General features: G+C 37.2%; 3 protein-coding genes and 1 long non-coding RNA gene across 7 annotated transcripts in view; 2 read left to right on the forward strand and 2 right to left on the reverse strand.

Annotated features, from left to right (window-relative positions):
- The window catches only part of LOC107702883 (eukaryotic translation initiation factor 2 subunit 2-like), a 5,985-nt gene extending 4,489 nt beyond the window's left edge, over positions 1-1,496 (reverse strand). Inside the window, exons 1-3 of the mRNA XM_016505325.1 lie at positions 1,370-1,496; positions 891-1,062; positions 580-680 (exon numbers count right to left, since the gene is read on the reverse strand). Of these exons, the coding sequence (XP_016360811.1) occupies positions 580-680; positions 891-1,062; positions 1,370-1,384 (288 nt within the window). The 5' untranslated portion in view covers positions 1,385-1,496. The remainder of the gene's footprint in view (positions 1-579; positions 681-890; positions 1,063-1,369) is intronic.
- Positions 1,479-1,980, forward strand: LOC107702884 (uncharacterized). The gene is made up of 3 exons (XR_001635797.1): positions 1,479-1,543; positions 1,809-1,814; positions 1,926-1,980. It is a non-coding gene; the product is annotated as an uncharacterized LOC107702884 (long non-coding RNA).
- Positions 1,981-2,059: 79 nt separating this feature from the next.
- LOC107702881 (charged multivesicular body protein 4c-like) lies at positions 2,060-6,670 on the reverse strand. Of its 2 annotated transcripts, none has more exons than XM_016505324.1 (5): positions 6,370-6,670; positions 4,027-4,204; positions 3,812-3,926; positions 3,230-3,359; positions 2,060-3,022 (listed from the first exon to the last, which is right to left on the reverse strand). In XM_016505324.1, exons 1-5 carry the CDS (start codon positions 6,551-6,553, stop codon positions 2,958-2,960), a joined length of 672 nt encoding a protein of 223 aa, XP_016360810.1. In that variant the 5' UTR covers positions 6,554-6,670; the 3' UTR covers positions 2,060-2,957. The 2 variants fall into 2 exon arrangements, with proteins under 2 accessions (XP_016360810.1, XP_016360809.1); XM_016505323.1 differs by lacking the exon at positions 6,370-6,670 and adding an exon at positions 4,845-5,166.
- Positions 6,671-9,180: 2,510 nt separating this feature from the next.
- The window catches only part of pabpc1l (poly(A) binding protein, cytoplasmic 1-like), a 22,584-nt gene continuing 19,558 nt past the window's right edge, over positions 9,181-12,206 (forward strand). For all 3 annotated transcript variants that reach the window (XM_016505320.1, XM_016505321.1, XM_016505322.1), the window contains exons 1-4: positions 9,181-9,273; positions 10,540-10,746; positions 10,955-11,148; positions 11,267-11,382. In XM_016505320.1, coding sequence (XP_016360806.1) covers positions 10,554-10,746; positions 10,955-11,148; positions 11,267-11,382 — 503 coding nt within the window. In that variant the 5' untranslated portion in view covers positions 9,181-9,273; positions 10,540-10,553. The remainder of the gene's footprint in view (positions 9,274-10,539; positions 10,747-10,954; positions 11,149-11,266; positions 11,383-12,206) is intronic.

Raw genomic sequence — 12,206 nt, forward strand, 5'->3', positions numbered from 1 at the left:
GCTTCTGTTTACAACAGTGAGCGCAAGCTAGATTCAAGTGATTATTACGTTTTGAATATGGATATTTTTCTTACAAAAACGCATCGATTCGCTACAGGAGGCCTTTGTTCACCCCCCGGAGCCGTGTGAGACACTTTTTTTATGGATGGGCGCTTATTTCACTTCTTTTGGACGGATGCATGCAACACCCGCTGAGTGGCATTAAACAGCTTGAAAGATCAAAGACCATTTTTTATATAACTCCGACTGGATTCGTCTGAAAGAAGAAAGTCATATACACCCAGGATGACTTGAGGATGAGTAATTTATGGGCTAATTTTCATTTTTGGGTGAACTAACCCTTTAATAATGATTAGTAATGCAGCACACAATTAATGTTGGCATGAAATGGAAGTTGTGATCTTTTTTCCCTGTTGTGACGTATAAGTGAAATGTATTCTTGAACAAGAAAATATGTTTTTGAAGATTACAAGGGCGGGCGCATCAATTTTTTTTTAACTAATGACGTGCATGGATAAATCATTCAAATGTTAGTACATAGCAGCATCATTACCTGGCACTTTCCTCATAAACAATTACCTTCATGCCCTCCTCAATGTCATTTTCAAACACCTTCTTCGGTTTCTTTTTCTTCTTTTTCTGGTTAAAGAAGTTCAGATCATCCAAGTCATCCGAAGTCTCTGTGAAGATAGATGGGGATCAAACAGTGTCAAAGACAGCCAGAAGTACAATCCTAAAACAGCACTGTACACAAACTCCACACGTGCAATGACATTTTCAAGGTTGTGGTTTAAATACAATTGTTGAGAATCATTTGACTAAACCCGAGGCCCAGAGGTAAAAGAGAAGAGCAAAACACTTCACTGATGCTCATACTTGCATCTTCTCACCCTTTTTCTTTACTTCATCATCTTCAGGGTCCAGTTCTCGCTCCTCTGCTGCTTCCGGCTCAGGTTCTTTCTGTTCAGTCTGCTGAGCCTCCTCTCCTTCTCCATCCTCGTCGAGCATGAAGGGCTTCTTCTTCTTCTTCTTCTTCTTTGTTGTGGTGGGGTCGAATAAAATCTGAGGACACATAACGCACCAGGTTCATTTTTCTCAAACATTGCCTCACTGTGCTGAAGGAAATAATACTGAGCGCAACTCTTTTTACTACGTTACTCAAGCAACGCTGAGTGTTATTTATTAGTTTTTTAATTCTATACAAGCAGAAATAAGTCATGTAAAACACAGTTGTGAATGCAGCCTACAGCACGCTATAGGTGGCACACTGAAACTGCTCTCACAATCTAAGCCAAAAGTCACAACATGACCGAGTGTATTCGCTCAACTGTGAATAATAACAAAACATACAAATAGACCACCACAATACCTCGTCTTCTGACATGATGACTGAATCAAAGATCGCTGTTGCTCGTCCTGTCCGATATCGTCGACACGGTTAACACTACTGTTCTCATCCAGAGTCTTGCATCAGCTCGGCGCGCAAGAATGATTATCACAATGACGACATCATCGCGCGACTTTCCATGACAGTGGAGCGGCTGTGTTTAAAAACAGCGATTACGAGATTTATGTTCCGATTAGATTTATAGCAATAATTATTAGTTACTTTGCTTCTTCCAGACATGCATGTAGAACACCACGATTCCAGTCACGAATTGTTAATCAAATGAGCAAGAGTTTTTTAGAAGCAAACAGCCATGTGCTTTATTGAAAATCATTAATCCACCCAAACCCCTTAGTTACCAACATGAATGTAAAATAAAGAACAACAAAAGGGACTTGACAGCGAATACACAGGCAAGAAGAAAAGAGTGAAACGCACAGCTAGATGCAGTACAAACGCCATGCCTCACTCTATTCATAAACCAGTCAGCCATGAGGCATTTCAGTCATTTAAAGGCATGCCACTCAAGTTGCATCAGCATGCCATTCATTAAGGCACATAACACAGCACTATATGCTTTTGAGTGCAATAACGGGACAGAAGTTATTGTTTTATATAATTTTAACAACAACTAAGTTGGATACAGCAGAAAGTCTAACAACACCAGAGAAAAGGAATCCAAAAGTTTAATGATCTCTCAAATAAAAGATATCTGAATTTTTGTTTTGAACATTCAAATGTACACATATGCCACATAGGCCTCAACCTGAATAGATACAGCATTTTTGCATCTCAAAAAAGTATATGCTCCCATATGAGGGAAAAAAAAGTGGTATAGTTTATTTTCTATAATTACAACCATCTACTGTCAGATAAAACTTCAGCACATCAATGAATCAGGCCTGAAAAGAGCACAGTAGGAAATATCTGTTATTAATTAGTTAATTTTCTGCAACTATTTGGATGCACCGAATAAAACATGAATATATATATATATATATATACACAGTGGAGCTAACATTTATTTCAATTTGTTATTTGTTACCAAACCATTGTCACTGTCAACAAACTAAAAAAGTTGATGCCTTTATGGAAGTGCTTGAATAACATTAATCTAACAGAACACATTGAGATAAAAGATCGAAGCAAACAACAGTACCAAATATATTTAATATATATCAGATGAGATGAGAGCGTGTTGACCATATATATGAAAACTGTGTATTGGCAAACATGCTAATCTCCATGACAAAACAAAACAACCAGTTTCTGAATAGTAGAGAGGTAAAAAAAAAAACACTTCCATCAAAAGAGGGAAAATTAGAAACACCAATGCATTACCTAAATAACCATAGCCAAACATTTAAGGGTCACTTTATATATTACGTCATCAGATTTTATTGTCCGATTAACCTGCTTCATATCCATTTTCGTTTGTAACTCTTGTTTTTGCCACACTGCAAGAGCAACGGTAAAATGTGTTTTGTAGTGTTAACCCTCTGAAGGTTTTCAGGTTTGCCTGCACAGGCCAACCACGACGAGCAACGAGAGTCTGTCAGATTGGGTACATTCACATGGCCCATGCCTTGAGTTCTTCCATGTCATCCTCATCCTCCTCTTCTCTCTTTTTTTGGGCTGGAGAAACACAAATACATAGTTATAAAGGTTTCCACAGGGTAAACTTTCTATTAGTGTTAAAGACCATTAAAGTGATAATCCATTTTTCTTTAACCTACCAAAGTCCAATTTTACATTATTATCTCATATGTAAACTCTTGAAAGTAGGTTGTGAGATTAAAAAAAAACACTATGTTGGTATTATGTGAACAGCATGAAACGAACCAGCAGGTTTCTTGGGTAATGGATTTGAAGGCACACTGGGCAGAGGGACATCCTCGGTGCCACCGATTTCCAGCAGGTTCTTGTCCAGCTCCTCCTGTTCCAACTCCTCCAATTCAGCCAAGAGCTCATCCTAGAAAGGGCAAGAATCATATTGTTCAGTCAACATTTGTAAAAACTGCATTAGAAGAGAATGTTGCAGCAAACAGCAATGTGGGATACATCCAAATAAGACGCATTTCACGCGCTCCAAAAATATAAGTCCAGTTGGGAAAATACTTCTATTTGTACTGTTCTTATTGATGTTGAACTGGAAATCTGATTTCTTAAGAATTCGGTTCATCTTCATTTTACTTTAACATAAGCAACACTTGAGCTACATGAACTCTGCATGTTTGTGTAAAACCTGATGAATCATGTTTTCAACAAGATTTAAGATTCCTAACAAGTTCTGTTGAGGAACTTTGGAGACCATACTGAAAATATGGGATTTTTGATTTTTTTTCTAAAGGGGATTCAAATTCTTGAATGCTCCTCAGTGTGTATCAAACATCATCCAAGTTCGCTCTCTTTGTCTCGACTCACCTCATCACATTCTTCTCCAAAACCTACAGGCCTTGAAATGGCATCAGAAATCTCCTGTGCCAACTCCTGCTGCTCTGTGATGTCCTGCATGAGGTCGTCCACTTTGTCTATATCCCTAACACAATCAAAAACATCAAATCGATGTATATTTTTGCACATCACTAACTGCATTCTGTGATACAGATTCAATAGGAAATTTTACTCGGGTATCTTACATATTTTCATGGGCTGTCTTCATGGCCTTGGCTGCAAAGCCCATGTTTTTAAGCACTTCTGTGTTTGTATTAGCATTCTCCAATGCTTCTCGCTGGAACTCAATAGTGGAGAGAGTGCCATCTATCTGAGCCAGTTGCTTCTCATATCGCTTCTTTCTTTTCAGGGCCTGTAAAGCAGCTATCCAATGCTTACTCAATAGTGGAGAGAGTGCCATCTATCTGAGCCAGTTGCTTCTCATATCGCTTCTTTCGCTTCTTTCTCTGTAAAGCAGCTAAAAAAAAGGGATAACAAACATGCACAAAATCAGTTTCATATATATATATATATATATATATATATATATATATATTATACACACACTATAACTTAACTTTTTTTTTAAGTTAATCAACAAAGTTAACATTCAAGATTAAGACTGAACCATACACAAACAAGAGATTCCCAGCATGTGGGATGTTTCGTTATGGTAAACAATGCACTCGATTAAGTCAATGGCTGTTATTTCACAACACAACACATGACACTAATCAGACGTAACTAAGTGATATGAAACGCAATCCTTTATTTAGCCCAACTCTTGGATTTAGTTCCTTGACAGCAAGGATTTTAATTTTCGTATCCTACCTGGCATGGGTGTTATATTAATAAACTGACTTCATAGTTTCGATTATCAGTGAGTTTAAGGCAAGTGTCGCATGGGTGTAGCTCCCTAACTAACATCACTGAAATCGGCGAGAGAAGAGAGAAGCTTTCTTTTAAAAGTTATTTAAGACACCTATGGTCCTTATCACATGAAGGCTCGGTTTTAAATACATACCTCGTTTGTTTTTCGTGCCGTTTTTCTTTGCTGTTATTAGTTCCGCATTAATCTTTTGCTCCAAGTACTCTTGTTTCTTGGTTAACATCTCTTCTGTCTCGCGGAGTTTCTGGATCGCTTCTTGTGGGCTTGGGCCTTTGCCTCCTTTCCCCCCACCGCCAAACAATTTGCCGAATACAGACATATTGTTTTGTATTTTGCGAAACTAATAAATCCCTCCGAGTCGGTTTGTCTCTAGACACTACTGATATAAGCTCAGTCGCTGTTCCGCGTTCAGCTGTTGATCGTCTTACTTCCGCCTTCAGGCCCGCTGACGTCATGGACCGCGTCACGGGCATGCCACCTATCAACGCGCGGCTGCTGAGCAGCAAAACTACAACTCGTGACCAAACTAACGATTTAACACTTTTGTTTGATTATTTAGGCCACCCTTTTTAAACTCCAGATCTAGTTCGCGTTTTCTTTAGTGCCATAGAAAATGATTTAAGGAAACATTTGGGTTCACAAGAAAGAGGCCTTGGCCAAATTTAGGTCATGATCTAGTTAATGAAGAATGAAGATGTTCATGTTTAAGTGCAACTATTTAATAGAAAGCATATTTAAATATTGAAATCAATCAATCAATCAATCAAAATACAGCAAACAAGAATATTCAGCTAACTGCAGTTCCGCAGTTCATTTCTATGATTTATGGCATTAGCTTATCATAATCATTCATTGATGTGTATGAATTTGTTATACTGAAATTATCTATAGACATCTTTTTAATAAATGTCATGTTGTAATGTTTGCCAGAGAGTATCATGGACCTTTGTAAGATTGTTGTGTGCCACTGTGTCTGAGTGAATATGCAGGAGGTATGATGAGGTATGGGGGGGCTTTGTTCCAGATCAGTATTACAAGATCTATTATATATATATATATATATATATATATATATAACATTTTACAGAAACTATTGGCAAATTTAGGTCATGATCTAGTTAATGAAGAAATTCATATATATATATATATATATACATACACATACATATATAAAAAAATATATTTTTAACTATAACAACTTTTTCTAAGCTAATCAACGAAGTTAACATTCAAGATTAAGATTCAAGCATACTCAAGTGATTCCCAGCATGTGCGATGTTTAATTATGGTAAACAATGGACTCGATGAAGTCAATGGTTGTTATTTCACAACACACCACATGACACTAATCAGAAGTAACTAAGTGATAGGTAATACAATCCTTTATTAAACCCAACTCTTGACTTTTGTTCCTCGACAGCGAGGATTTTAACTTTCGTATCCATGCTATTCTACCCGACATAAGTCTTATATTAATAAAGTGACTCGACAGTTTCGATTATCTCTCAGTTTAAGGCAAGTGTCGCATGGGTGTAGCTCCCCAACCAACATCACAGAAACCGACGACAGGTGGGGCGAGGGGAGAGAGAAGCTGTCTTTTAAAAGTTATAGGACACACATATGATCCCGATCACATGAAGGCTCGGTTTTAAATACATACCTCGTTTGTTTTTCGTGCCGTTTTTCTTTGCTGTTATTAGTTCCGCATTAATCTTTTGCTCCAAGTACTCTTGTTTCTTGGTTAACATCTCTTCTGTCTCGCGGAGTTTCTGGACCGCTTCTTGTGGGCTTGGGCCTTTGCCTCCTTTCCCCCCACCGCCAAACAGTTTGCCGAATACGGACATATTGTTCTATATTACGCGAACCTAACAATAAATCCCTCCGAGTCGGTTTGTCTCTACACACTACTGATAAGCTCAGTCGCTGTTCCGCGTTCAGCTGTTGATCGTCTTACTTCCGCCTTCAGGCCGCTGACGTCACGGGCATGCCACCTATCAACGCGCAGCTGCTGAGCAGTACAACTACAACTCATGACCAAACTAATTACTTTTCCTTTTTTTGTTTGATTATTTAGGCCACCCTTTATGAAGTCTAACTCTAGTTCGTGTTTACTTTAGCGCCAAAGAAGATGTTTTAAATCAACTTAGCCTGTTGGATTTATGTACGTTTTAAGGAAACTTTTTGTTTTACAAGAGGCCTTGGCCAAATTTAGGTCATGATCTAGTCAATGAAGAATGAAGATATTCATGGTTAAGTGAAACTATTTAATAGAAAACATTTAAATACTGAAATACATAAATCTCTCAAAATACAGTAGGCAAGAATATCTCAATCCATAAAACGATTAAAAACGTTTAAAACTCTCTAAACGTCTGGCTACACGGATCGACCCCCCCAACGAAATGTAATTTAAGTAGCTTTACATGTTTTGGTGTTATTTAACTTTTATTTATTTATTTTATTTTGTATTATTATTGTTCTTGTGTTTATGATATGCTGCTTTGATTTATTGTTAATGTGTTTAACAATGGAATGCTTGTTATTTGAAGGTTTAATAGAGTAACAAAAAATGGCATTAGCTTATTATAATCATTCACTCATGTGTATGAATTTTGTTATACTGAAATTATCTATAGACATATTTTTAATAACTTTTATGTGTTGTAATGTTATTTGCCAGAGAGTATCATATTGTTAGGCCTGTCGCAATAATCAATATATCGACTTATCGCGCAATATATGTACATGACCGCAATAATTTTTGGTGACGCAATATATCGCCCATTATATTTACTTAAAAATTAAAGTCACCATGTTTTGTACATTACACTTGCGCCTGTGTCTTTTGCAGCTTCTCGTACATAACGTGGTGTAGTCATGAGGTGCTAGTTCAAATTTTAAAAATGCTTCTACAAAAACAAAAAAGTTTAATCTGCAGATATGGCCTTGTTTAGGGATCTGACGGACATCTGACTGCTGAGTAGTGATTGTGTTTTCCAGCAATAGTGTGCACCCTTAATTTACAGAGAAAAGAAGGTCAGGGAAACATCTGTAGATGGAAAAATCTCCATACAAGTTCTTTGCGCATTTTTCTTTTTTTCTACTTTCTAGAAAATGTTTATTTACTATTTATTCAGGTTTTTGTTAAGGTATCTAATATTTTGATACTTAATTTGCATGATCTAAATTTTCTTAAAAATTAAAAGTTTGTTGTCATTTGGAAGTGTGTAGGCCTTCTTGCATGATTATGCTGTTACATTATGATTATATATTCAGTGGCATACAATGATCTTTAAAATGATAATAATATCACTTATCGCAATTATTTCTGGGGCAATATATCGCACAACTAAAAGTTGTTATCGTGACAGGCCTACATATTGTAAGATTGTTCAGTGCCACTTTGTCTGAGTGATTATGCAGAAGGGATGAGTGCCGTTTTGTGTGGGTACAGTGCGAGTTTGTATTTAGAGAACAGGATGTAGAAAAAAAAACTTTGTTCCTAATCAGTATTACAAGAGTGACACACTCTCAAGTGTGTGCAAGACTTCATTTTCAGTAACCTACCTATTCTGCCGGTAAAATGTGTACACTCCATTATTTCATGCTTTCCCCATATTAGCCTACTTTTAGTAGCCTATAATTTTTGTATTTCAATAAATAAATAAGACGAAAGATTAACTTGCCTTTTTCTTGACTTTCTGGAAAAAAAAAAAAGCGAGAAATACATCAATTTTATAAAATGTTGCATACTTTGCACATTTCATTACAGTACGTTGTTCACTGACACCCCACACTCTGAAAAATGCTGGGTTAAATACAACCCAGTGCTGGGTAAAATAGGGACAAACCCAGCAATTGGGTTGTGTTGAAATGTTTAACCCAACCTTCTGGGTAGTAACCCAATTGCTGGGGTTGTCCCTATTTTACCCAGCACTGGGTTGTATTTAACCCAGCATTTTTCAGAGTGCATTTGCACTTCCTGTGTATTGTATTTCTCACCCTCCATATTGTTATGTGTATATCATGTATTTTGTGTGTTTCGTATGCTTATATTTATAACTATTTATTTTGTTACCTACTTGTTTAAACGATGTGTGGAATACTGTCAATCAATATACTGCTGAAATGATGCATGCATCTTCGACAGCTGGCGTTAGCAGTTTACTCAGGATCCATGCAATGATAGCATTGAAAGATTATCAGAAAGCCAAAAACAATGAAAGACGGTGCTTAATACATATCGATATTTAATGTAGCCTACTACAGCACAGTAACCACATCCTTGTTCCCCGTAGTTGATCTATTTTTTATTTATTTATCGTACTTAGCTAGTCATTTAAATAATCGCTGGACAGTGGGCGCTCACAAGAACTATTTTCTTACGCGGAACATCACGGAAAGGCAGTTCTCACTGATGAGTTTGAATTGATACGCAAAGGAGCGCGTTACAATACAGGTGTTCCTCGGTAATAATTAAACTGACACAAAATCAGTCCCAACGGGGTGGAGCCCGCTTGCAGCTACACTGAAGGAAATGCTTATGTGCTCCACATTACACCAGGTAACTGTAACTAACGTTGTTTCCTCAGAGGGGTTCATGTTTTAATAATACACTTTTAGCTAGCCTATTTTTAGTTTTTGCCCATCAGTCACAGTTGCTGGCGTGTGTGCCCAATAACGATTCACAGATAGGGTCTGTTCAAATATATAAATAACGCATATGCACGTGAAATTGAGCACGGAGCATCAAATCATGTTATGTTAATTTTCGCGTTTAGTTTGCATAATAAGGTGTTAGGGTCCCAATATTCAGCACCATTTAGCCGTACCATGGAACATTGTCCCTTCACTGTACGCAGCAATTGTTACGCTCTGAGTTTGGATCATGGCCTAATCCAGGGGTGTTTAATCAGGGTTGGAGCTAAATTCTTCAGGACACCGGCCCTCCAGGACCGAGTTTGGGCACCCCTGGCCTAATCCATGTCCGTGGTACTTGCCTCAATACCCAATAATCAGTCGTGACTTTACAATTGCTTTATGTGTGACTGGGGAACAATAAGAAAAGGACTAGTATGGTAAGATGGATAGATGAAGATGGTACAATTCTTCGCTGCAGTCATTGGGTGGGGATCCTTGACGTTTTGATGGTACGTAATGCCTGACATGATGTGTACTTCACTTTCATGGATGTTGCCAGTGAGACCCCTTACCTGATGTCCATCAGATCCCAGTTTCTGTGCGAACTTTAGCCTGGGTGAAAGATGCCTTTTGTTGAGGTGATGCTGCCAATGACCTTTGTATGGTGTTTCCACCAATGCAACACATCATCAGTTGTGTGAAATGAATTGAATCATCAGTTGAATGAATTTTAAAATAATTGAACTGAAAAGTCATTCAAGTGAGCTCAAGGGGATTCCTGTAGTATTTAATCTACTACAATATCGCACCTACTATTACAATTTTTGGTAACACTTCACAGTAAGATTCCATTTTGTTAACATTAACGAACTACATTTAGTTAACAAGAACTAACAATGAAAAATATTAATTTCAACGTTACTAATGCTAATGCATTATTAAAATCAAAAGTTGTATCTGTTCATATTATTTAATGGACATGAACTAACAATTAGCCTAACAGTTGTATTTTTATTAATTAAAAAATGTGTCGTATGTATTGCTAATTGTTAAAGTTTAACTAAGAGGGCCTTGAATGTATTGGTAGTTGTCAGTTAAAGTTTAACGAAGACGTCCTTGAAAGTGGGGAAAAATATATATATTTTTTTTCGTACTGCAGTTTCTCTGATCATAAGTTACTCTTTTGCAGAGTGCTTCTGAAGGATGAATAGCAGTGGACCAGCATACCCATTAGCCTCTCTCTATGTCGGTGACCTTCATCCTGATGTCACTGAGGCCATGCTGTACCAGAAGTTTTCTCCTGCTGGTCAGATCATGTCCATCCGTGTGTGCCGTGATGTCATTACACGGAGATCCCTCGGATATGCTTACATCAACTTCCAGCAGCCTGCTGATGGTGAGCACACTCTTACTAGGGTGTTGTGAATTGAACTGAGAATGCTTTTTAATTGAAGAAAGAACTGTGATTTGAATTCAAGTAGAATTCAGATGAAATATACATTTTAATAATGAATTACCCAAACTCTAATGACTACTCTAAATGATTATAGCACTTCTTGAAATAGTGAATCTCACTTTTTTTTCTTTTTCTTTCTACATCGAAGCGGAATGTGCCCTTGACACCATGAACTATGAAGTCATCAAGGGTCATCCAATCAGGATCATGTGGTCTCAACGAGATCCAGGTCTGAGAAAGTCTGGTGTGGGAAACATTTTCATCAAGAACATGGATGAGTCTATTGACAACAAGGCTCTCTATGACACCTTTTCTGCCTTTGGTAACATCTTGTCATGTAAGGTACATCCTTTTTCAGTACTGTGACTTTTAATGATTATTAAAATATCTTAAAGGCAGCTTTATCCAAGTTGATTTAAATAATTTACAAAGAAAGTAACTAATGCATTTTTCATTCTAGGTGGTTTGTGATGAGAATGGCTCAAAGGGTTATGGGTTTGTGCACTTTGAGACCCAAGAAGCAGCCAACAGAGCCATTGAGACCATGAACGGCATGCTTCTGAACGACCGCAAAGTGTAAGTATTGACACCAGTGGTTCTCAACCAGGGGCCTGAGGAACACTATAGGATCTGAGCAAAAGGATTTAATGGATACAATAGTATGTATATATAATCTAATCAAAATGCTAGAAAAAAAACGCGCACAAAATCAAGGCGTAAACTGAATCATGAATCATGAACTTTAGTTTTTTTATCGAAGAACATACAGTTCTTTAATATAGAACATAACTTTTGGAATTATGAAGTGAAACATAGTTAATTATATAAAATTACTTAACCATGTTAATTTAATATAGGCCTGTCAATAAAAAAAAGTTTGAAAATGAGCAGCTTTGTCATAATTATAACAGGAATATCACAAATATCTTGGTGTATGTGGGATATATCAAACATTTTGTTGGATAACGGTGGGCCTTCAAGTGAAAAAAGCTGAAAACTGATTTTCTACAGGGTTTTCTGATAATATTTTGTTAAAGGGGTCATATGATGCGATTTCAATTTTTCCTTTCTCTTTGGAGTGTTACAAGCTCTTGGTGCATAAAGAAGATCTGTAAAGTTGCAAAGACTAAAGTCTCAAATCCAAAGAGATATTCTTTATAAAAGTTAAGAGTCAGCCACGCCTACCTAAAACGGCTCGTTCTAACACTCCCCCACATATCTACATCACTATGTGGGAAGATTTGCATAACGCCGCCCAAATGTTCATGCAAAGAAAGAAGGCGTAACTTTTATTCTCGCTGTAGTATTGTTGCCGCTTTCCGCCATGTCCTGAAGACGCTGTGTGCTTCGTTGTGAAAGCGAAACTACTTTGTTTGGTCTTCCAAAAGAGGACGATATCC

Source organism: Sinocyclocheilus anshuiensis, unplaced genomic scaffold (genome assembly GCF_001515605.1).
Source record: "Sinocyclocheilus anshuiensis isolate Anshui unplaced genomic scaffold, SAMN03320099.WGS_v1.1 scaffold366, whole genome shotgun sequence".
NCBI lineage: Eukaryota > Metazoa > Chordata > Actinopteri > Cypriniformes > Cyprinidae > Sinocyclocheilus > Sinocyclocheilus anshuiensis.